The following is a 26,216-nucleotide window of genomic DNA, read 5'->3' on the forward strand; positions in this document are numbered from 1 at the left end:
CATTTATAGCCCTTAATATTTCAAGACACTTAATACCTTGTTTCCATCAGTGGGATTGTGGATTACAGTAGTTTGAGGCTCCTGATAGAGACGTGCACGGAGAGAGAGAGGAGGATAAAATCAGAGAGTTGAAGAGTTAAAGGACACCAAGCCAAAATCTGTGCAAATTGACTGATAATGCTTCTTACAATTGATTGTACTGTGGGACATGGCTCATTTATTCTGTTAAAACTATCTATACTTCATTCTAGACGATTTATACGTAATATAATGCCTGTAATGTTTAAACAATGAGGCATTAAAGTGCACCATATTCATAGAAAGTGTTCATCAGCAGAAATATCAAACATGACAAACTCAAAAAAAGCAATAATTAAATAATCGAAGTCAGGTTCGTCCTTAATTTAAGGTCAACTGCTCATTTATGGATATTACAGTCTTTGGATGTTATAAAGTAAACTTTTCTAACAAAGCTTGGTGAACTTTAGAAAGGAAGAAGAGCATAGTGGTTTAGAGTTAGTCATGTAATTGTGAGATGGGAATATGGGTTATTAATACAGAACATCTACAGGATAATCAGCCCTAAACAAGCATAATTAAAAGTGAATTACCAAGTTGAAAAGTTTTGATTATTAAAATCATGTTGAAGCAATTGTCAACAGAAACGTACAAAGAAGTAAGAACAGCAGGTTTTGATTGTGTGTTTCTGTGTAAAATACCAAAGTGTAAAAATAGACTGTAAAATACATATGAAGAAATGTTCAGAACTGATATTTTACAGGTTTTTTACCCATATTTGGAATCGTGCATTGTGTCGTCCTTTGGGTTAGAGTTTAAGAAAATATCTGTAAACCTAACATATATTGAATGGCAGAAAATTACCTTTTCCCCCCCCCTACTGATTTCCCTCTCATACAATAAATATCCAATGTTGAAAATTTAGACCGATATAAATCAGTCAAAATAAATAGATAAATGTATGTTACACATTCTTATGATGTTAATAGCTTTTACTTAAATTATATTAGATTTGTAAAGTCCTTTAGAAAACAATTATTGTAATTGATGAGTTCATGAAGGAAACACACAGACGTCCAGCATTCCTGTTTAAAAGCATCCCATAATGCACCTTGAGAAGCAGTTTAAGCAAAGAATGGCTGAATGCCAGATGGTCTTTATTTAGTTCAATTCTAATACTTTCATTTTTGTTTAGTTTCTTTTTTACAGAGATTTGATGACTTCACTATTATTCTAAAATGAGGTTCTATTTTAGAAAATGTAACCCAGACAGCAACATAGTGTCGGCCCAGATCCGGCCCACATTGGGTGTGTGGAATCCACGTGTACCGGATCTGGGCCGGATGTGGGCCGACACTTTGTGGTTTACGGGTGCTGCTTGCCTAGACGACTAAGATCTTCTGCATGATCGCTAGAAAGCCGACTCTCACGTCTATGCAATGTTCTGGTGCTGATATATTTTGCGATAAGGTTGCTAGGGTCCTCAAAATGGTTGCTAGGGTGTGGATAGGCCAGGGTGATACTTATTTGGCAGTCTGAGTCAGAAGAGCCCACCCTAAAGCCGCCTTTCCACTGCACACGACAAACGACCGCCGTCGCACCGGAAGTCATTCATTTGGATCCGTTGAAATATCTGAACTTCTGCGGCTAGACCGTATGCGACCGGCCAACCGGAAGTGATGTATTCTAATAAAAACGTAAAAAAAAAAAATTTCTAAAAAAAAGTGCGAGGCTAGAATTACAAATATTTTAACTCTTTAATGTTTTTCTGTAAACACTCTTTCTGTAAAATATTGGTTATAATTAACTATAGCAGAAAAAAATATTTTATAATTATAAAATCAATATATTAATTAGCTCTATAAAATGTGTTATGTTTTTATTTGAGATGTATTGAGGGTCATTTGTTCTGTGTCGATATATTTATGCATGCATTACATTCATTAAAATCATTAATTTTACCATTGTGAATATCCGAGGGTAACGGTTGCTTCACAACCAATTTCAAAGTTCCGTGCAACTGACACCAGGGGGCGAAATACGACAATCGTATGCGAATGTCGTGTGCAGTGGAAAGGCGGCTTAATTGTCTTTATGTTGTCCTGATCACGAGATATCTCAGACAGCAACATAGTGTCGGCCCAGATCCGGCCCACATCTGGGCCGTGTCGAATCCACGTGTACCATGTGAAATGAACCTCCCAACATTTTAAGAACATAAAAATGTTCAAAACTCTTATGAAATCCTGTGCTAAATTATTAGAACGTCAAATTCATATGTGTTGCTTTCAAACATTTCAATAGTCCACTGTACACATTTATGTCATGGCAACTGACATATTAAATAGGCCACAATACATAGTCGCACTTTCAGAAGACATTGGTAATTGTTTGACAAACTGCATAATCTTAAAGTCCCCCTGTGGTGTAAATCCAGCGTTTAATGTGGTTTATGTGTGTGTGTGGTGTGTTTAATCCGCTTTAACACACACCGTGTGTAAGTTGATAAGTGGACAGCATTGCTGAGTATTTCCTCCTTAAAACATCACAAACCACCTCGTAACCAATCAGATCAACGAGTGATCGCCAACCAGTGGATCTCTGAGTGAGGGAGTGGAGGCGGGGCTCATTTGCATATTCATAGAACGGTGAATACTAAATGAGGCAAGGGTGTCGAGTTACATTCAAGATATTTTAAGGCATGAAGAAAAAAAAACGTTTTAATATTTAATTTTGGTGATCAAAAATGAGTTTTAAGGGATAAAATGATTGACTAGGGGGACTTTAAATGCAGGATTTTATTCATTCACGGATGCCGTGAATTTAACGGAGAAAGGCAGTTCTAGCAAATAAAAAAGGTCAAATTAAAGCCGATGGGAAGAAAAAGCATCTGACAAACAGTCATACAGACAAAGTACCAGAGCAGGAGCGGGTTCTTTAGGGCTGCTGATTACGCTGGTTTTGTTGTTGATCTATAGATGGACAGAGGCAGACAAGCAAAGCTTTAGACCAGCAAATCATTGAAATTACACAGCTTGCATCACCTGGATGTTGAAGGAATAGTTAATTAGCATATTTGATCAAAATGACAAGAATTAACTATTCCTCAACTACAGCAAAATGGACCGTCAAATAAGCAGATGGCAACTGTCATGGCATTTTACACAATGCACAAACATCCGACTAAACCAGAAGTATTTAAAAAGTTTATCAGGCATAAGTGTGACTCGAAAAACGGACTCCTACGAGAATAATCCTGTAGATGAGTTTCATGTAAATCACAGGATCATTAAACAGCATCAAATGATTGTGCTTTTCTTTGACTATACATGTGTTTTTAAGACAAACAGCCCAATTAAACACAAAGAGTCATGTCAATGCTTGTTGCCTATAGTTAAATGAAACTTGCCTATATTATGCTGTCAGGATCAAACGTTTTTAAGTGACAGACTCCACCCAATGGAAAACAGCAGAGCTGTGCAGTGGACATTTTCCTTGGCAACAAAATACTCGGACCCAGACTAAGACTCAGAATGTCTTTTTCAAGACAAGCCATGACCAAAATCAATGTTAGAGATTTCTTTGTAGCCACCATTTCAATCCTGTGTAAAACGCAGCGTAATGTCACCGAACAAGACATTGATGACCAGTTTTCTTGCGTGCGTTCGTTTTTAACGAGTCCTGACTGTCGTACAGTCTGGCATAAATGACAACTGAGATCTTACAGTGTGACATATCTTACAGCGAGGATCATGTTCCTACAGTCTGACAAGAAACAATCGTGAATGACTATTATAAAAAATAGTAAAGTGTAGAGCCAAACCGATATATCGGCAGACCGATATTATCGGCCGATATTATTAGACATTTTCCAAACTATCGGTATCGGCAGTTATAATGGCCGATAAATGAATGTTTCAAAAATAAAATAAAAACGGACGAAACACGCTTGAACCATGTCACGAGTGTTGGAGTTGTGTAGTTTGTCCACCAGAGGGCGCTCTACACCGTTCCTGTCGGCAACACTCGTTGAGTTGGTCACGAGACATACATCGCTTGAATAACAATTAAAAGAACATCCCCATCAGTTCTCTTTTTGGACAAAATTTGTGACGATCATGTCCAGTTTAAAAAAATAAATAAATAAACAAATAAAATATCGGCCGATATATCGGAATATCGGATTTTAAAACCCAAAAATATTTGTATCGGCCTTGTAACCAATCAGATCAACGTGTGATCGTCAACCAGTGGATCTCTGAGTAAGTGAGTGAGTGGAGGCGGGGCTCATCTGCATATTCATAGGACCACGCATACTAAATGAGGCAAGGGTGTCGAGTTACATTCAAGATATTTTAAGGCGTGAATACATTTTTTTCAAGGAAAAACGTTTAAGTATGTAATTTTGGTGATCAAAGATGATTTACAAGTGATAAAATTATTGACTTCAGGGGGACTTTGATAATGTGAATACTATGTAGACAAAAGGAGTGTTTATAAAGAGATATACTGTATATGCATGCAAACACACACACACACACACACATATAAACCCAGTCAAATAAAAAAATCTGTCTATGCGTCCCAATTGGATCTGACCCTTCACAAACGCTTACTAAAGCCATGACCCAAAAGAGCACTAATGCGTGCACATGCTCACCCATTAAACACGCTAAGCAAACATGTATGTGCAGTCGCTTCAATGTATATAATTATTTATTTATGTGTTTGTACGACAGTGTTAGATACAGTTTGATGAGTGTCGGACTAGTTCAACATGGAGAAGTGGTGTTAAGTAATTATTACCAGAGATTCTCAGTGATTTTAGTCCTGTGCATCTCAGTAATCATTCCGGACAATCTCAGTGAAGATTACGGCGACTTTTACCTTCCGGATTATTGACCTCAGGTATTACTAATAGACCCTCCGTAAATATGTAGGTAAATATTCTATCATCTCCAGTTTAAAAGTAGTTTTCGACGTATGTAAAGCTAATCCCATCCGAATAGGGCTTAAGTCAGGGTATTTTGCTATGGTATTTAAGGCATTTTAACATTGTTTGGTTTCTAGGTGGTTACTTACTGGCCCAAGTCTGAACAGCTCAACCCCAAGCCTCTGTGAGACATATTAGACAAATGCTGGTCTCTAGATACAGCTCGAGTCTCTAACGAAAGTGCAGGGGTGTAGCCACCATTATAACTGTTGCTAACATGCTTTACCAGATTGCTAGGCTAACATGTTTTAACATGTTGCTAACATGTTGCTAAAATGCCTTACCACATTGCTAACATGATTTAACACTTTGTTAGCATGTTTCGAGTCTCTCCTTTAGCGCAAGTTCAGGGGTGTAGCCACCAATATAACTGGGGGACATGATATAACTGTTGCTAACATGTTGCTAACATGCTTTACCACATTGCTAGCATGTTTTAACATGTTGCTAACGTGATTTAGCACATCGTTAGCATGTTTCGAGTCTCTCCTTTAGTGCAAGTTCAGGGGTGTAGCCAACATTATAACTGGGGGGCATGATATAACTGTTGCTAACATGATTTACCACATTGCTAACATGCTTTAACATGTTGCTAACAAGATTTAACACTTTGATAACACGTTTTAACATGTTGCTAACATGCTTTACCACATTGCTAGCATGTTTTAACATGTTGCTAACGTGATTTAGCACATCGTTAGCATGTTTCGAGTCTCTCCTTTAGCGCAAGTTCAGGGATTTAGCCACCATTATAACTGGGGGACATGATATAACTGTTGCTAACATGATTTACCACATTGCTAGCATGCTTTAACATGTTGCTAACATGATTTAGCACTTTGATAGCACGTCTTAACATGTTGCTAACATGCTTTACCACATTGCTAGCATGTTTTAACATGTTGCTAACGTGATTTAGCACTTTGTTAGCATGTTTCGAGTCTCTCCTTTAGCGCAAGTTCAGGGGTGTAGCCACCATTATAACTGGGGGGCATGATATAACTGTTGCTAACATGATTTACCACATTGCTAACATGCTTTAACATGTTGCTAACAAGATTTAGCACTTTGATAACACGTTTTAACATGTTGCTAACATGCTTTACCACATTGCTAGCATGTTTTAACATTTTGCTAATGTGATTTAACACATCGTTAGCATGTTTCGAGTCTCTCCTTTAGCGCAAGTTCAGGGGTGTAGCCACCATTATAACTGGGGGGCATGATATAACTGTTGCTAACATGATTGACCACATTGCTAGCATGCTTTAACATGTTGCTAACATGATTTAACACTTTGATAACACGTTTTAACATGTTCCTAACTTGCTTTACCACATTGCTAGCATGTTTTAACATGTTGCTAACATGATTTAACACATTGTTAGCATGTTTCAAGTTTCTCCTTTAGAGCAAGTTCAGGGGTGTAGCCACCATTATAACTGGGGGACATGATAATAACTGTTGCTAACATGATGTACCACATTGCTAGCATGCTTTAACATGTTGCTAACATGATTTAACACTTTGATAACATGTTTTAACATGTTGCTAACATGTTGCTAACATGCTTTACCACATTGCTAGTATGTTTTAAAATGTTGCAAACATGCTTTACCAGATTGCTAGCATGTTTTAACATGTTGCTAACATGACTTAACACTATGATAACACGTTTTAACATGTTGCTAACATGCTTTACCACATTGCTAGCATGTTTTAACATGTTGCTAACATGATTTAGCACTTTGTTAGCATTTTTTGAGTCTCTCCTTTAGCGCAAGTTCAGGGGTGTAGCCACCATTATAACTGCGGGACATGATGTAACTGTTGCTAACATTGATTTACCACATTGCTAGCTGCCAACATGATTTAGCACTTTGATAACACGTTTTAACATGTGTGCAGGGGTGTAGCCACCATTATAACTGGGGAACGGGCCCTTTACTTCGAGAAATTTATTATGGGACAAAACAACATCTAGAGCTGTAAAATTACAATTTTATGACCAAACAGAAGCTTCTATGATCCTGACGCAAATCAATTACTATGTAAGTTACTGAGTGAAAGTTAAGACTCTGATAAGGTTAATAATGTTTTTCCTTTTCAGATAATTCCTACATACCTTTTCCTCACCCGTTTAATCATACACCAGGCAGAAACAATTAGTCACGAAGTATGTGTCAAAGTTTAATACTTAGGTTTATTTAACTTACCTTAACACCATCAGGCTTCTTGTATGGATTCTTGCCTGTTGAGTGAAACGAAAAAATGAATGTGAACATAAAGAGGGATAGAAAGAGGAAATGATCAGGGGCAAAATAACACAAAAATAAGAATCCACAGTTTTAATCAGTGTGCGTTACGGATTGGTGATCCATTGGCTTTGAAATCAAAACCACTGAATGAATCGTAATTAAAGATTTGCATAATATAATGAAATATGATTGAGAAGCATATTATATATTTATTTGTGTCAGTAGAGTTAAAAAACTGAATTTGTAATAAGGCACTGAAAAGGGAAATGCTACTTATGAGACACAATTTGATCCAAAAAAATATAAAGTGATTATTTTGATACATATCGTGATTGCAATTTGAAGCGTGATGTGATATATATAATATTGCTGTAATAATAATGCAAAAAACACTCTAAAATAACCCATTCACTTGGAAATATACAGTGCATGGACACTGCAATTTTATTTATTAAATCCTAGACCTTAACTTAAAACAAAGTGTTAAATCTTAAATCATATCTGACATGTTTTAAAACTTCTGAAGCATCTTTACATGATTCAATGAACAAACAACTATTAAATAGCAGATGTAGAGTAAAGTGAAGGGTTTCTTACTTGAGAAGTTTCGAGTGGCCAGCATGGTCGTCAGGATAGCTCCCTAAACCCCAGAGAACAGAGGAAAAGCTCACGTTAACTGCGTGACATATTAGCCTGTGCTAATGGATAACACGTAACCCAGCCGGTTAAAGTATGACATGTTTGAGAAGCGTGAGTCAATATGAAACCAAAATTACCTAATGTTGCTTAACCTTTTTATATATGCAAAATGGCTTGCCAATTCAAGATTACTTTTTTTTACTTAACTTAACCCTAACTTTAACTTTTAAAGATGTGTCTTACCAAAAAAAAGGTGTCACGATGTTTTGTTTGAGGACCCTGGAGTGGTTTTGATTAGTCAGCATTAATTATAACTAGATGAGAGAAGTGTGATGACAAACTTTGACGTTGGCTTGACAAAAGCCTTGAAATAACTTTAAAAAGCTTTTACGAAGTCAAAATGTTAACAAATTCTAGGACATTGCTAATATGATTTAGCATGTTGCTAACATGATTCAAGCATGATTTCCACATTGCTAGCATGTTTTAACATGTTTCTAACATGATTTAACACATTGTTAAGATATTTTAGCATTTCGCTACCATTATTTAGTATGGTGCTAACATGTTGCTATCATGATTTAGCAGATTGTTAGTGTGTAAAATGCTGCAATCATGATTTAGCACTGTGTTAGAATGTTGTGTAACATGATTTCATACATTGCTAGCATGTTTTAACATGTTGCTAACATGATTAACACTTTGATAACATGATTTAACACTTTGATAACACGTTTCAACATGTTGCTAACATGCTTTACCACAATGCTAGCATGTTTTAACATATTGCTAACATGATTTAACACTTTGATAACACGTTTTAACATGTTGCTAACATGCTTTACCACATTGCTAGCATGTTTTAACATGTTGCTAAGGTGATTTACCACTGTGTTAGAATGTTTCTAATATGAATTAACACATTGCTAGCATGTTTTAACATGTTATTAAAATGATTTAACACTTTGATAACACGTTTTATCATGTTTTTAACATGCTTTACCACATTGTTGGGATATTGTAGCATTTCGCTACCATTATTTAGTATGGTGCTAGCATGTTACTAGCATGATTTAACACATTGCTAGCATGTCTAACATGATTTAACACTTTGATAGTTTTAGCATGTTGCTAACATGCTTTACCACATTGCTAGCATATTTTAACATGTTTCTAACATGCTTTACCACATTGCTAGCATATTTTAACATGTTTCTAACATGCTTTACCACATTGCTAGCATATTTTAGCATTTCGCTCGCATTAATTTATTATGGTGCTGGTATGATTTCTTGTATGTTTCTATCATGAACTAGTACATTACTTACATGGTTCAGCACATTGCTAGCAAGTTGTACCATGTAGACATTATTTAACATGTTGCTAGCATGATTTTGGTCTCAAACAGCAGATTTTGCAGATGGCTGAGTAAGCGTGTGTTTCTCACTTTAAGCTTCCTCCTGGCGTTGAACTTCTTCAGGCACTCCACCGTCTCCTGGCGGTGCATCATGGACGCCACCGTCGAGCGTTGCTGCATACAAACAGGGAAACGAGACATTAACAACTATTTTAAGATCTAGCAGTTAAAATCTCTCTTCGTAAGCAAAAAAAAAAAAAAAACATTAAACAGGATTAAGATGTGTACATTTTCTTATTTCGTTTAAATACAGGGTTCTCAAGTCTCACGCATTGGCCGTGAGACACACTCATTTCGACCGGTTCACACGCTCACACGCCACACTGTGTATTTCTCACGCTGAAAAGGCAATGCCAACCAAGTTATCCTGGCTGAAAGCTTTCTAACGTTGTATACGAGGCGCAGACAAACAAAGTGAAGTTTCCTGCCGCCAGCGCGTATCTCCGCCAGATTGCGTTCGTTACTAGGCAACATATGCGCGCTGCGTGCACCACTGATCTATACATGACATGTCATTCAGTAGCGCGAACACACGGAAATGGACGGAACATCCTCTGTCACCGTACGTTCGTTAACCAAAAACATCGCGCGAACACATGTGTCGTGATGGAGAAGCAGGTAAGTTGGAAGAAGCTCGTCTAACATTTTTGGGCTAGAACATTTAATATGTAGCCCATCGTACATTGATGCAGTCAAAAACTCTACAACTACTTTGCAACCAGGCTCAGTTTGGCTATCTTACGTTATCTGAAACTAAGAGAAATGTTAGTGGGTATGGAAAGGAATGAAGATTTACTGATTTTATTTTCAATTATATTATACTGTAATATTAATAGTCTTTCTAGTTACATTAAGGATGTATTACAGCAGATTGCTCTGGGTAATATTTAATCATTGTCATAATGTTGCATTTGTTTTTTCAAAGATGTCAGGAAAAAAGCAGAAAGATATTTTGTCATTTTGGGCACCAAAGGGTAAGCCCCCTAAAAAGGTTGCCAGATTAGAGGAGGAGACAGTGGAAGAGGTGGTGCACTCTAATCTGTCCATTTGTTCTCAATGTCCCACCACACAATAAATCATTCGTCTAGATAGAAGACGCATTCAAAAATTAAAATGCAATTTTTAAAGATTTGTTTGAAACTGTTTGGAGCAATTTGTTATATTTTTGGTTAGCTATATTTGTAATACTGCATTAAAGAGTATTTGATGTGATGAATTGCTCTGTCATTTATCAGATTTACTAATTGTTATAATTTTTAATTTGTTTTGGTTAATTATGAACAATGGGTAAAATTGGGGGCGGGGCTTCATTATGGCTCCTCCCCTAACCGCGTGTGATCTCACTCCAAGCTTTTGCTCAAACTTGAGAACCCTGTAAATATCATATTCATTGCATGTTTTTTTTTTTAAATATATACATGCATGTATGTGTATTAATACAAAATAATTATACACAGTACACACACACATTATGTAAACACTTATTTTGGATGCGATTAATAATTGCACAGCCCTAATATATGTATAATATATAAAACATTGTAAGTCTATGTCCCCCTTTAGCTATATATCAGTGAATGTGTGTGTGTGTTTGAAACCATGACTGAAATACACTGTTTTATGTGGTATCAAATCAACTGTGTGTGTGTGTGTGTGTGTACATACACAGATCCAGGGGTGTTTGAGGGCCTCAGCTGCTGTGATGCGTTTGGCAGGGTTTATAGTCAACATCTTGTTGATCAGATCTTTGGCCTCTGGTGTCACTGTGTCCCACTCTGGAGATGGAAACTAGGGAAACACACACACACACACACACACACAGACCATCAGCTTGACAGGAAAGAGAGTGTGTGAGATAAGTTTTAAAAACCACTGAAACGGTAACAGTGAACATAAAATATAAAATGATATAATATAATATAATATAAAAAATAATATAATATAATAAATATAATATAATATAAAATAAAAAAATAATATTATATAATATAAAATAATATAATATAATATAAAATAATATAAAATCCAAATATGATATAATATAATATATAATATAATAAGCGCTCATTGTAACGGTGTGACAACATGCCCCGCCTGAGCAACTGAGCTTTAAACCCGGCGCGTGTTTCTGCTGGTTAGATCCGATTAACCCTTAAGGCCTGTTCACACCGGGACGAATTTCGCGCGCGTTATTCGTCGACGTTTAACGCCTCGTGACTAAACAATGGGCGCCAATGTGAGTGTTCACACTGACGCGAAAAACGCCACGCGTAAAAGCGTCATTTTTTAAAAAACGCCTCGGGTTCGTTTTTTTGGTTTGACGCGCCGCGTCAAAACCTGTCCGACCAACGAGATTGGCGGGTTTGCTCACGTGTCTGGTACTTCTGAAGTTACAGTAAAACACAACTTGAGGGCGCTCAAACACAAAACGGTCTTGCCGAGCACACATACGGCGAAGAAGAGACAAGATACCTATGGGCATTGGGCAAGATGAATCATGTTGAGCTGCTGGTCTCGGAGAATAAAGAGCTATAAGATAATATTTATATTAGTATTTCTGTAATAATAGTATAGTATAGGGTGACCAACAGTCCTGTTTTCCCGGGACATGTGTAAAGCGGTCACTTTGTGCTTTATAGAAATCTGAGTTGAGATGAGAACTGCGCATATGTGCGTAATGTCAGTTAGATTTTGACAAGTGAGGAGAGGAGAACCGCTCTGCCGACTCTTTCTATTCTTTCTTTTATTTTATTTTCTATTGTGACCAGATGTTTGTTTGTCTCGATCCCCGTGTATGAGGAGGAGTGTGACGTTTGAGTGGTTTTATTAAACGCGGGGAAATACGACAACTCTCGTCTCTCGTGCATCTGTTCATCCGACAACTGCTATGTTTTTATCTCTGGGCAACATCTCAACTGTGCGTTACACATGTCCTGTTTCCACGTCCTGTCCTGACTGTTTTTAAGTGATGAAAATGTCCTGGTTCTCAAAAAAACTGCTGGAAAAGATCAGTCCTACAGCAAAATATAGATGGGCAAACAAGGTGGACGAGGAAGAAAAACAAGATAAAGAGAATAAAAACTAAAGATATGAATAGATTTTGTTAGTTCGTTTTTGTAAGTGTGTGAGAGCTATTTTTTTTTTACATTTGGAGGCATTTCTTTTAGTTATTTATTATTTATATATTTTTCTAATACAGAAGACATTATTTCTATCATTATTTCATTTGTTTTTTTCTATCTGTCATAATAAAACATTGAGACATGAATATGATCACCCTAGTATTCTATTATTATTTCTGTTTTACATTAAGCGCCATCTAATGTCAGGGAATGAATTTGCATGTTCACTCGGCTCATCGTCAGCGAAAAACGCTTGGGTGTGAACACAAAAAACGCGTTGAAAAACGCTGACGAATAACGCACGCTGATATTCGTCCCGGTGTGTACAGGCCTTTATGCTGCATTAGGGACATTTTTGGTCTTTTGCAGTTTAATTTCTTTGACCATTTTGGCTGTTTTAATGCAAATGGTATGAAATTTGGCAAAAATGTGACTTTTTGGATAAATGTAAAAAATGTGATCCCATTTTGCAAAATATGTATAACACACACTGTGTAGATCAAATAGTAACACTCAGCACCATAAAGACCAAAATGGCCCATTGAAACCCATTAAAACGTTGTTTAAATCTGAGGCTGTCAGTAATACATGAAACATGATTTTTGCACAAACATCCTTTCATTTTGAAGCAAAAGCATTATATTTGCATTATATAGTGATGACGTCACTACATATTTATTCCCTATGGGTGGAAATGCACCTTATTTTAGGCAATAGGCAATGTTTAATAGGTGGCCATTTTTGGTCTCTAACGCGCCAAGTGGGATTTTTTGCAAAGTGGGACTGTGATAATCCAAATCTAAAGTTTTCTCTTTGCATTTAGTTTATTGAAAATAATTGAATTTTTGTGTTTTTTCCTCTTATACAAATCGATGGTTTCGCCAACAAAACTGGTAATTAAAGGGTTAAAATCCTGAAATTGAATACATTTTTGGTAGTTATGATGAGGACTGATGCTGGTTAAAAGATTTAACTTTGTAAAAGTGGAAAATAATAATAATATATAATATTTTAGGCAATGTTTAATATGTGGCCATTTTTGGTCCTTAATGCACTCAACGGTGTTAAAAATCTAATGCAGCACAAGGGTTAAAGAACGATCTCAGCTGTTAAATTACAGATATAAGATTAAAATAATATCAGATTTGAGAGTATTTTGTTCAGGCATCTGAGCCAAGCTGGACAAAACCAACGAGTGTTTCCTCTCTGTCGATCTGATGGAGATTTGCCCAAATCAAAACCAATCAAACAAACATATGATGTGCAACATTCTCTTCATTAACCGTGTGTGTGTATAATAGTATAATCAGATATAGTCGTCGGTCGTGTGTGTGTCCGGACGCTCACGTCGTACGCGCCGGCTTTGATCTGCTGGTAAAGCCGATGCTGGTCCTCGTCCCAGAACGGAGGATAACCCACGAGGAGGATGTAGAGGATCACACCTGTCAATCACAAATCACAAACGTGCGTGTAGGTATGAAGAATATGATATTAATACAGTGGTGTGAATACGTTTTGGCACCCATGCTAAAGTTGCCTAAAAAGAGGAATAAAAAATCATCTTTTGGATATTGATCTTAATGCCTTAATTAGAAAAATGAGGAAAACTCCAACCTTTAAGGACACCAATTTTCTTTGTGGATGAATAATGTATCGTAAATAAATAAATGTTTTTCCTTAAAATACAGGTCAGGACAGCCCTATGTTAAATTCCCATAGAGTCAGGCAGATTTTTATTTTTAAAAGCCAGTTATTTCATGGATCCAGGATAATATGATAAAGTTCCCTTAAAATATCCCCACATCACACACCATCCACCACACCGAGAGATTGGCATGGTTTTACTTCAGTTAGCCTAATAGCTGGTTTGATTTGCATTGAAAGATGATCTTATGGAAGGTGTGTGATGATGTGGGGATATTTTAATCCCAAAGGCCAAGGGAACTTTATCAGGATGCATATTATCCTGGATCCATGAAATAACTGGCTTTTAAAAATAAAAATCTTCCTGACTCTATGGGAATTTAACATAGGGCTGTCCTGACCTGTATTTTAAGGAAAAACATTTATTTATTTATGATACTTTATTTATTCACAAAGAAAATTGGTGTCCTTAAAGGTTGGACTTTTCCTCATTTTTCTAATTAAGGCATTAAGATCAATATCCAAAAGATGATTTTTTATTCCTCTTTTTAGGCAACTTTAACATGGGTGTCTAAACTTATTCACACCACTGTATATCGCTTCTGCCTTAAATTATTACATTGTTTAAATGAATACATGTGCATTTCTGAAACGCTGATCTCTGCACAGTGTAACGTGGACTTGTGTATGTGCTGCTGATGTGTGTTGTGAATATAAGTGTGAAGTTGGTCCGCACCACACGCCCACATGTCCACCGGTTTGCCGTACGGCTCCTTCCTCAGCACTTCGGGAGACAGATAACCCGGTGTTCCAGCAAACCCTGTACCGACACAGAATAGCACAACCTCATTTAAACTTCACTTTTTTCTTTTCTTTTTTTTAAGTCTACAAAATGAGCCCCCCTGAATTATCCGAAGTACAATTTACTAGTCTTTGGATCGCAGCCTACTTCTAAAATATCTTCCGTCCCCGACGTCCCGTCAAACACCGGCGGCGACGCCGCCGTAATGAGAGCAAAGCCCCGGAGATCGCGCCAATTAATCAGGGTTTGTCCAGAAGTAAAACTAATTACACAACACCCGCGTAAAACTTAATCCTAATTTTCTGTGATTAAATCAGTTTTAGACAAGAAGGAAAGAGGCAAAAGCTACTTAGATAAAGATTATTAATGTCTTTAAAAAAGACATTTTCGGTGTATTTTTTAATCAGAACATAATTTGAAAATAATAAAATCACGTTTTTTATACTATCCCAAAATGGGATGGACATGCACAACATCATCAAAGAAGAGTTATGAGACAACTTATGAAAATAGCTGTCAAATGTAATTGCATCCAGCATTCCCAGAACAATATGCAGATTAGGGAAATATTAAAATAGAAGTGAACCATATTCACCAATACATACATGAATATGAATTGATAAGCTTATGAATGTTCTCGGATTATGTCATTGTCCATTTTGACTGCATTTTTAAAGATATATATGTTGGGCTGTCAAACGATTAATCGCATCCAAAATAAAAGTTTGTGTTTACATAATATATGTGGGTGCACAATAATTATTATATATATATATATAAATACACACACATGCATGTATATTTAAGAAAAAAATATTATTTGTATATAAAATATTTATATTTATATATAATATAAATTATATATAAATCTGCATACTAGGGCTGTGCAAAAATTAATTGCGATTAATCGCATCCAAAATAAAAGTCTGTGTTTACATAATATATTTATGTGTGCTGTATATAATTATTTTATATATATATTTTTTATATGCATGTATAAATACCTATGCATGCATGTATATATTTAAGAATTATTTGCGCTCAAATTATGCATATATCTATAAATACATAATCTATATTATATAAATATAAATATTTTATAAATGAATAACACATTTTCTTAAATATATACATGCATGTGTGTGTATTTATATAGACAAAATAATTATATACAGCACACACAAATATATTATGTAAACACAGACTTTTATTTTGTATGCGATTAATCGCAATTAATTTTTGCACAGCCCTACTATATACATGAAAATTTTTATTAAATATATACAAGCATGTGTGTGTGTTTATATATACAAAATAATAATATACAGTGCACCCACATATATTATGTAAACACAAACTTTTATTTTGGATGCGATTAATCGCGATTAATCGTTTGACAGCCCTAAGATATACATATATATTAATGTAGTTACGGTTTAGAGTTAGTAATTATGCATATGTTACTGTTAGTACTATAGTCAGTAAGTGTAATAATTGTACTGTAACTATACATCATCTTAAAATAAAGTGTAGGTAATATATTAATGGACATATTAGTTCATCTTTGTCAGTGTTAGATACGAACCGAACCAGGCTTGCTGGTCTCCCTGCACCTCGATGGCCAGCCCGAAGTCGGCCAGCTTCACCGCGGCGCCCTTCAGTTTGCTGGCGAGGAGAAGGTTCTCTGGCTTTGGGCGACAGACAAAATAGAAGTCATGGTTGTGTATTGAGAGATTGAGAGACTCATGCTAATCATCTGTGGTGTTGTCATCAATCATCTTCAGTGGACGGATGTCTCATGACGCAGTGCTTCTCAACTGGGACGTTTCGCCTTCCTCACTCTCGCAGATAAAATCTAATGACACTAAAGACGCCAGTAGGTGGCGCCAAATCATTGTTTTATTGAGTGAGTCATTGAATCATTCACACGATTCGTTTAAAGCGGTGGTTTATTAGGATTTTGCTTTTCTAATGTTGCTGTTAGGAGAAAAGTTACGAGATTTGCTTTTAAAGAAATCACTTTTTAAGGACTACAACAAACGGCTGGTGGAACTACACGGGTTAGTGACATCACTAACACTAACATTTACATAAACCCCTCCTCCGGGAACGCGATTTATAGATTGTCATGACAGAATATGCTAATCAATAACTGGAAGATAGTTATCTCCATATCAGCTTCATAAACTCACGTCCTGTTGTCTACATGTCGTCACTTCATCATTATCTGACTCCGGTTTGAACATAAAAGGCTAAAAGTTTTTGAAATCTTCAGTGAGGTAATAGGACACGAGCTCTTGAAGCTCCGCCCCCTGTGCCGGGAGCAGCAGCTCATTTGCATTTAAAGGGACATACAAAAACGTTTTTGCTTTTTTTTACACGTTTTACGTGCGTTTTTGCTCACCCTCAAAAAGTGACAATTTGAACATGCTATATAAAAATATTCAGGGATAAAGCTCTTTTTCGAGTGCAAGCGGAAACCGTTTCGGTTTCGAGCGAAACGTAAAACACAGCAAAGGCCGCTACTGGGAAATCCATAGGCATTCAAAGCTAGCGAATTGGTTGACACACACATCTGTATACGATCAGGCTATTAAATGGCAGTCCCAATTTTATTTTTAAAAATTCAATCAATTTAGCAACAGAATCACAAATAATCGGACGTATTTGCGGTTAACGTTACTAACATGAACTGCTAATAAAACGTATGGACGAGAGAACATTATAACGTCTAACAGGAAACTTTGTTTTTCTGAGGAGACTTTTTAATTTCGAAAGTAACGTTAGATAAATGACACTGACAGACAACACAGCCTCTGACCGCATTAACTTAAAGCTTAGTTTATTCTTAGCTAAAAACACTATGTTAATCTTGGACTACATTGGCCACCGTAGGAGTTAACACGAAATCGGAATTGTAAGGAAAAGAAACTAATATTCACTGGATGGTCATATACCTTTTCACCACTAGATGGGGGTAAAAATCACACAGTGTAGCTTTAATGAAGCTTTCATGAACGGCTTTCAAAATAAAAGTCTTTTTAACGTTTGCTGCTGTTGTTTCTTCGATTGTACTCTCCGCGACCTGCCAGTTGAGAAACACTGTCATAGAAGACTTGGGTCAAACAAGAAAACATTATGAATACTTTTTTCTATATATTTTCAAAATCGATTTTCAATTATTTTTCATTTATTTTTAACAAAGGAGGGATTTCTGTGCTCGGACGAACACATGTTTGAACCAAGTCTTCCAAAAAAGTCTCTAGGGTTACGCAGAACCGAGAATAGACTTAAACGACTGAGCAGTGTAGAGTTATGTTGAAGCTGTAATAGAACTGTTACATTCAAATCCATCGAAAACAAATGACGTTTGTTTCATTAGAAAGTTCTGAAATTTTTTTTTTATGTTTGTGCATGTTATTTTTTATGATTTTCTGCATAACCCATTAAGACTGAAGTAAATAATGATTCAACTCGCACACAAGTCATGAAAATACATGATTTTTGTTATGAAAGAAAGAAATAATTAACCAAGCACAAACCGAGCAATACAAACATACTGAAAACTTCTAGACAACCCCTTTCATACGAGCCTTGTTTATGAATTCATAGTTACAATAATTACTGATATACACCTATTATTTAAAACAATCATCAACAAATAGATTTCACTTTTTTAGCTTAGAATTGATTGTCATTATCAATTCGAAAGGACTCTTATGTCAGGGGAGTCTAGAAAGAGCCGTTATAACACGAGGGCAACACCTGAGGACATACGGCTATTCAGGTTCGGTTAGTTGCGGTTAGTTAGATCAAGGCGCTAACATGCTAGGGAGTCATGCAGTCATTGCTTTATCAACACAAACTTTAATATTACAGTGGATAATCGATCAGTTAGCTCAGAATCCAATCGGATATATGCAAATACTCAAATTAAACCCTTAATATCGGCCCGAAGAGTAGCGAGTTTTAAAATCTCATTTTGAAAACATTTTTAATGCAAATTTTTGGATTAAAAAATACCTTTAAAGGGGCTATGTGTAGGTTTTACTTAAAAAAGACAATCTTTCAGATAGAGTCTTCATTCTTCCACCATAAGAATGCCAGCTTGACCGTTTACCTCGATCCGCCTGTCGGCTCAGGAGTGGAGGAGTCGAATTGGCGTGAAAATACACAAAATGTGACGTCATGCGTGTTCTCGTCTACTCGGGCTTTCATCCGTACGGCAGCCATTAGTGAGCAGGCAATCGCTAGCACTAGTGTTTCAAATGGACGAAAACTCCTCGTAAGTTAAAAAAATAAAAAGAGCCTTATCTAGAGACTGGCTGCAGTTTCCCTGACGGCCACTGGTGTCAGTAACGGTTAGAAGTTTCTAAACTTCCACAATGCTCCTTTAAATGACAAGATTTGATCAATAAATAAGTAGTAATATAAGCACATTCCTCAAATTTCTTCAACTTAAATCCAAAATAACCCACATAAGCTTTTAATTCAGCTTCCATTGGGAGTCTATGCCGACCTCTCGTGTAAAAAATTCACGATATTTCTTGACTCTTGCCTCTGGATGGCCTTATAAGGAGCAATCGAGTTGTTCCGCTGGGTCCTAAAGTCAGTTTATCTTCAATATGCATTCAGCACTGTAAAATCTAACATTGTTCTTACTAAGATTTTTTTTGTTAACTTTACTTAATATCCAATAGTTTGTTGAACTTACTTAAAATTTCTTAGTAATCTTTTGTTGAACTTACTTAAAATTTCTTAGTAATCTGTACCGTTTGCATCTTATGCCTTCGTTACTCAGAAAAAACCTTGTAAACATTACTTGACTGGTTTGAGTACCATTTTGCAATATATATATATATATATATATATTATGATTTAATTAATTGATCGTAACAACTGTTTTTTTGTTTTTTTTGCGGTCTTGTAAGTATAACCCCAATAACGATAGCAAATAAAATTGTAATGGTAAAATAAAGGCAAAAAATAGAAAAAAGCAATTAATTTATTCATGCCGCAATGCACTCTGGGAGTACACTTCGTAAGATCACAGACAGAATTAAGTTGACAAAACTTAAATGGATGAAGTACGAATAACTTAATGCAATTAAGCTAAGCTTACTTAATGAAATTAAGGCAACGAGTTTGCATAACACAATTAAGTAACCAGATCTAATTGTTTTTTACAGTGCACATGAGGACATTCTAAAATAGTTTTTTGATAATTATTTTGTTATTTGTTATTTTGTAATTATTTCACAAGTTTTATTGTGTTATCCTTGACAAAGTTGTTCTGCTACTTTAATTTGTTACTGTACTTTTTATGTAAAATAAACTCAACTCCACATTCCTAAGGGAGCCACGAGGGAAGGATACGTTACTTTTTAAAATTTCAACCACAATTTTTTTGTGTGTGTGTGTGTGTGTGTATTTGTGGTTCAAGTGCAACAAAAGTCATGGGACTTGGACCCCTCTGATGAACACTTCATTTTATTTTATTTTTCAAAAAATAAATCCCAGGTCAAATGACCCGAGGGAAGGCTGAACGGTGACACACCTGAGCGGACGTCGTCTTCACGGTGTCTAGTCTTTCTAGTTTTAGCTAGTGTATACTTAGCAAACACCACGAGTTTACTCCATTCAGCATCAAATACCCAACGTTAGAGCTAATTACAGGAGTGTCGAGATCATATAAAGAGTAGCCGGATGTTGTCCTTTGTTAGAGAAGAGAGAGATAATGACGATTAGAGTAGATTAGAGAGCAGATCTGTGATTCCCTGAGGATGATTCCAACAGCAGAATCTGCTGTACATTATTATTACACACGCTCTTCTCTTGCCCTAGATAGCATACAAAACCTTCCCTATTTCAAACACTACGGTCTGCCCTAAATGACTAATAGTGTCCTCCTCATAATTGTACAATATTGCGTTTTGTAAATGGCTGATACACAATCTTTTTGATTGCTCTAAAAGTTGAATAAAAGCAAACCACCAACATTCTTCAAATTGTGGGACAAGCCATCACGGAATAAGACAGATCTCTTTTTGCTAATAAGTTATAAATGAGGAAGGAAAGCATATCACATCCACAACTGGATCTGATTTTGCTGGTAAGGATAAAACCTCTGATTATTAGGATATTATGTATTGCTTTCTGCTTATGTTGTGCCTATTCCAGCAAAAAAAGGAATAGTTTATGCTACAAACAATGCTTTTTGTACTTGATATTATTGTCTTGTTTGCAGTCCAAATATCTAAAAATTCTTCAATCAAGAGGCATTTCCTATACAATTTTTTTCACGAGTATTAAAGGGATACTCCACTTTTTTTTTTTTTTGGAAATAGGCTCATTTCACAACTCTCCATTTTCAGAGTTAAACAGTTGATTTTTACCGTTTTCAAATGTATTCAGACGATTTTTTGATATTTAGAAGAATATCAGCAACCAGACAGATTCTGGTCTCATTGACTTCCATAGTAGGTAAAAATATACTATAGAAGTCAATGAGACCAGAAGCTGTCTGGTTGCTGATATTCTTCTAAATATCAAAAAATCGTCTGAATGGATTCGAAAACGGTAAAACTCAACCGTTTAACTCTGGGTGAGTGTTGAAATGAGCCTATTTACAAAAAAAGTGGAGTATCCCTTTAACCCTCAGGTGCTCTTCGGTCATTTCTGAGCGAAAAATTTTCTGTTTTGAATTTTTAAAAATCACAGCTTCATCGGAATGTTATGAAACTTGGGGACTTTTATGGCATTATGTATGTGAATACAAAAAAAAAATTAGGTCATGATCTGAGCATGCTAAGTGGTCGTAAAAAAAAGTCACACTTGTGGTCTTCGGTCAAAAATGACTGACCGATAGGAAATGAATGGGAAATTGACAAAAAAACTAAATTCTCTGAATTTTTGTACGTGCAATCTACAAATCGGCCACAATTCTAAAAAAAAAGTACACCGCAGGAAAGGGGTGACACTCTACAACATCTAGAGTGCAAAACAGACACACACACCCACACACATACAAACACACACACTCTTATACACGTACACACCAATAAATTTTGATTACAAAAAGTATGTTTTGAATTTTTAAAAATCACAGCTTTATCGCGATGTTACGAAACTTGGTGACTTTTATGGCATTATTTATGTGAACACACAAAAAAATTGAGGTCATGATCCGAGCATGCTAAGTGGTCGTAAAAAAATAGTCACACTTGTGGTCTTTGGTCAAAAATGACCCCCATAGGAAATGAATGGGAAATTGACAAAAACACAATTCACAAATTTTTATTTATTTATTTTTTTACATTTTTTTTTTAAAATAAAAATCGTTTTTGAGATTGTTTCAACTATATATTCGAATCCACCAAAAAAAAAAAAAAAAGTGTTCATAAACAGCTGGGGAATTTACATGCTTCTCCATAGAGAGCTGTATATGCCATCTAGTGGTTACACCACGATTCTACGCTTTTTCTCTATACTGTAACCAGATGGTGCTAATTTTCTTCAAAAAATATTTTTTTGAAGGCCTAGACTCAAATTAATATTTTTTTGAAAAAAATAATATATATATATATATATAGAAAAAATTTTTTTTTTTCCATGGCAAAAATAGACCATAAATATTGCATAAATATTAATAAATTCAATTAAATTTTCTCAAAATACTAAATGACAAAGAATACATATTATAGAACAAAGAAAAATTGCATTGGTTTTACTGGGATGGAGGAAATTAAATTTTTAGGTGTCCGGTCACTTTTGACCGGGAAGATGGTAAGTGTGACTCCGAAACGAAGAGCACCTGAGAAAATAAGTGAAAATAAGTTTTAGAAAATAAGTGTTATTTTACTTCTCTAGCACATGGTGGAAACAAGACAGAGATACTGTACTAAGAAAAGCATTTTTTGCAGTGTAGAAAACAAATTCACAATACACTCATGTTGTTCCAAACCCTTAACACTCATTTGTGCTTGTTCATATTCAAATATCAGTCTTGTAATCTCAATTTTGCCCATTTGTGGTGCAGATTAGTCAGTCTGTGGTCTTGAGATACTGAATAAACTTTTTTGTTGTTTAATATACAATATACATTACGGTTTTGTGCCTAATGTCTTTGTTTTCTGTTTCTTTTTGGTGCATAAGTCATAATGTAACAGCACGCCAGCAGCCAATCACAGAGCCGATGCAAATTCAGATTACAAGAGGAGGGAAAACAATCCCCGGTTGCACCTGCCTCATTTGATTGGCAAATTAGCATCGACGAGAGCCTGAGCTGGTCTTTATCTGAAGATCGACGGAAAACACCATTCCCAACTACACCTGCAGGCTTCATTTTGAGTGTTTTGTCGTTAACGGTACAACAAATATATATATATATCATGCTACTAATCTCTATTTAATCTCATTAGCCATTTTTGTAGGCCTTGAATCAGCCTTGGTGTTCAGGACCCTCAGCATCTGGACTCACCTTCAGGTCCCGATGGACCACCCCCATCTGGTGGCAGTGGAGAACAGCCTCAAGGATCTGCTGAATGCAATGACTGCATGCAAACACCAGGGGGTGTGGGTTAGTGACAAGCACACACTCACTATCTGAGCACAGCATCGAGAGCGAGGGAGCAGGCGCTTGGAGGCGATGATGAATACTACGCAAATGGGCTTTTAGTGTTGCATTTCAGATGATTACGCAGTAGGGGTAATCTCTACTGATGAGCTCACGCTAAAAAATCTTGGGTTATTTTTTCAAAATTGAGCCTTTTGGGTGATATTTTCAGTATTTGGATATTTTTTTTTGAGTTACCCAGATCTTGGTGTTGGTCTACACTGATATACATTATAATGACTGACGCTGTCTACACTATTAGGCACGGTATGTACAGTAATAAAACATTCGTTTGTGAACGTCATCAAATATAGTTATATATCTATGCATTGCCCATCTACTGTCATCATCACCTCTCTTGTCTTGCTCCCCAAAATCTCAATCCAGAAGTGGTGTTTGCTTGGGCGACTGTGTGCTTGACCCACTCAATCATTGACTTATGGGTTCTGACGCCCGTTTTGCACAAAAACAAAAAAAGACAAGTCAAACACACAGTCCCCGATTAGGTACTACATGCACAAAGGCATAGCTCTGAGGTCATTATGTGTGTTTTTACCCCTCAGCCCACCGCAACACACGTTTCTCAGTGTGTAGCTGTGTTTCGAGGGGTCAGGGGTGAGTAGAGGAGGCGTCCACAATGTTGTTTGTTCAAACAGGTTTGAGCCTGTCATACTAACCTTCAAGTCTCGATGCACAATGCCATTTAAGTGACAATGATTAACGCTCTCTAGAATCTGCTGTATGCAATGACTGTGAGAGAGAGACACAGCGAGGAAGCCAAAGAAGAGAGATTGAACAGTTCAGAAAATAATGCAGATGACAAACAAACAAGCAAGGAACATACTGTACTCCAGTCTGTGGAAAATAGTATGATATTTGCTATAAAACTGGTACAATTGCAACCCAGAAATGAGAATCACAATCATTGCACTAGCCGCGTTTCCATTACCCTTCAATTTGCGCAAATTGAAATTGCGAAATGAAAATACGCTCGATGGAAACACGTCAGTTTCGCAAAAACGTCAATTTCGCAAAAAAGTTTTTCCGCTCGCATGAATTCGAAAAAGGATTTTTTCGCAAAACTGCAATGGAAACGGATTTTGCGCATTTAGTCACCTGACTGGTCCGTGTCCGCAAATAATAATAATAATTATCATCATTAGCCTATTATAACATTTATTAGGCTATATATGTAGCCTAGAAGACGCTTTTATCCAAAAACGCAACAAAGCAATTCGTCACATCTCATTCATGTACAGGTTGGACAATAATAATAATAATAATAGGGCTAAGATTATGACAAATAAACACTCGATTTTGCCCAATATGAAAGTGAACACTTTCAACAGTGGAATCAACTTAAAATACTCTAGCATTTCTGGTTATACAGAAAATAATAATACATTATTCGCAACTACTTTTATTTGCGTAATGTCACGATAACAAGAAAACGTTGTGCTTTTGTAAAATAACATAAAACAATCAGGCGCGCTTTATGATCTTCGTGAACTGGAGCGCGAGAACTGAAACGATAGCCTTTATAGACTAAAGCTTGAAATGTCCACTTTAAAAAGAACAAATTCGAATCGTAAACGAATACCTTCTGATTATGTAATCCGTATGAAAGGTGCCGTTCTCTTTAAAGGTGCATCCGGAGATTATGTTTTTAGCTCGAAGACGCATTTATAATAACTCGCCTATAAAGCACTGCGGGAAAAATATCAGAAATATCCATGTTCTAGTTTGGCCTTAGAAAACCAGTAAAATCAAAATTTTTTCCCATATTAATTTGTGAATATTTTAAATGTTTTAAAGGGGGCAAACAAATATCTGAAATTTCGTTGAGATGTAGCCTATATAGCGCAGCATTGGTGTGGTCAAACTAAAATGATGGTGTTCAACTTTGCGTTTTAAAAATACAACAACCGTTCATTTTTCGTTTTGCAACGAGCGTTTGGACATAATACGAGATAGAGTTATTTATTAAATTCATTAAAAAAAAGAAACAATAATCACAGGAATAGCCTCTCTAAACCTCAAAGAAATGAAGACATCGAAGCAGAAATAAGGGAGAAACACCAGGAACTCTGTGTCTTTCCCTGCCATTAATGCTTGGATAACACACCACGTCTCCTTCCATTAATAATAATAATAATAATAATGTCTAGTGCAGTGTATGACTGTGAAATAAGTTATAAACCTACCAAAGTCCGTTGATTTTTGGAATGACTTATCGCGAGAGGAAAAAAAGACGTTTAACATCGGTTAATTGAAACACAGTCATTTCGCTATAGTTTTTAATCGAAATTTGGAAAATATCGCAAAAGATTTGCGCAAATCTGTAATGGAAACGCGCCTACTGGAATCCCTATTGACTTTCTTTTCTTTCTTTCTGTCTTTCTTCAGGGGAACGCAGGCGAAATTTGAGCCGATCGCTGTTTTACATTACTATGAGCTTTCAATAGGACTTTAAAAGCATCACAAAAGAAGTCTATAAAGCTTGTGCGCAATTTTCCTGTACTTCTGAAGCCATGTGATAGGTTTATGTCGCGAAAAGCCTGGAATTGTTGATCATCTAGATTTCCCAAGAAGATCGCATTGGCACCAATGGTCTTGGGCTTACGATGCATATGTAAAAGCAGACTAGATCAGTTGTGATTCAGATTTGGACGCACTGCAAAAAAAAAGCTTCCCTTACTTAGTATTTTT

The 26,216-nt window shown here is 36.1% G+C and overlaps 1 protein-coding gene across 15 annotated transcripts in view; it reads right to left on the bottom strand.

The window, feature by feature from the left end:
• The window catches only part of camk2d1 (calcium/calmodulin dependent protein kinase II delta 1), a 68,224-nt gene that overhangs the window by 14,871 nt on the left and 27,137 nt on the right, over positions 1 to 26,216 (bottom strand). For 3 of the 15 annotated variants that reach the window (XM_039690810.2, XM_089131912.1, XM_089131816.1), the window contains exons 6-15: positions 23,373 to 23,445; positions 16,479 to 16,581; positions 14,828 to 14,911; positions 13,795 to 13,889; positions 10,991 to 11,113; positions 9,356 to 9,439; positions 7,867 to 7,909; positions 7,228 to 7,262; positions 2,937 to 2,990; positions 37 to 81 (exon numbers count right to left, since the gene is read on the bottom strand). In XM_039690810.2, coding sequence (XP_039546744.2) covers positions 37 to 81; positions 2,937 to 2,990; positions 7,228 to 7,262; positions 7,867 to 7,909; positions 9,356 to 9,439; positions 10,991 to 11,113; positions 13,795 to 13,889; positions 14,828 to 14,911; positions 16,479 to 16,581; positions 23,373 to 23,445 — 739 coding nt within the window. Of the gene's footprint in view, positions 1 to 36; positions 82 to 2,936; positions 2,991 to 7,227; positions 7,263 to 7,866; positions 7,910 to 9,355; positions 9,440 to 10,990; positions 11,114 to 13,794; positions 13,890 to 14,827; positions 14,912 to 16,478; positions 16,582 to 23,372; positions 23,446 to 24,184; positions 24,258 to 26,216 lie in introns of all 15 variants that reach the window. The other 12 variants (XM_039690811.2, XM_089131940.1, XM_039690812.2 and 9 more) reach the window with 7 other exon arrangements.

Source organism: Pimephales promelas, chromosome 1 (assembly GCF_988280905.1).
Source record: "Pimephales promelas chromosome 1, fPimPro1.hap1.1, whole genome shotgun sequence".
In the NCBI taxonomy this organism is placed as follows: Eukaryota; Metazoa; Chordata; class Actinopteri; order Cypriniformes; family Leuciscidae; genus Pimephales; species Pimephales promelas.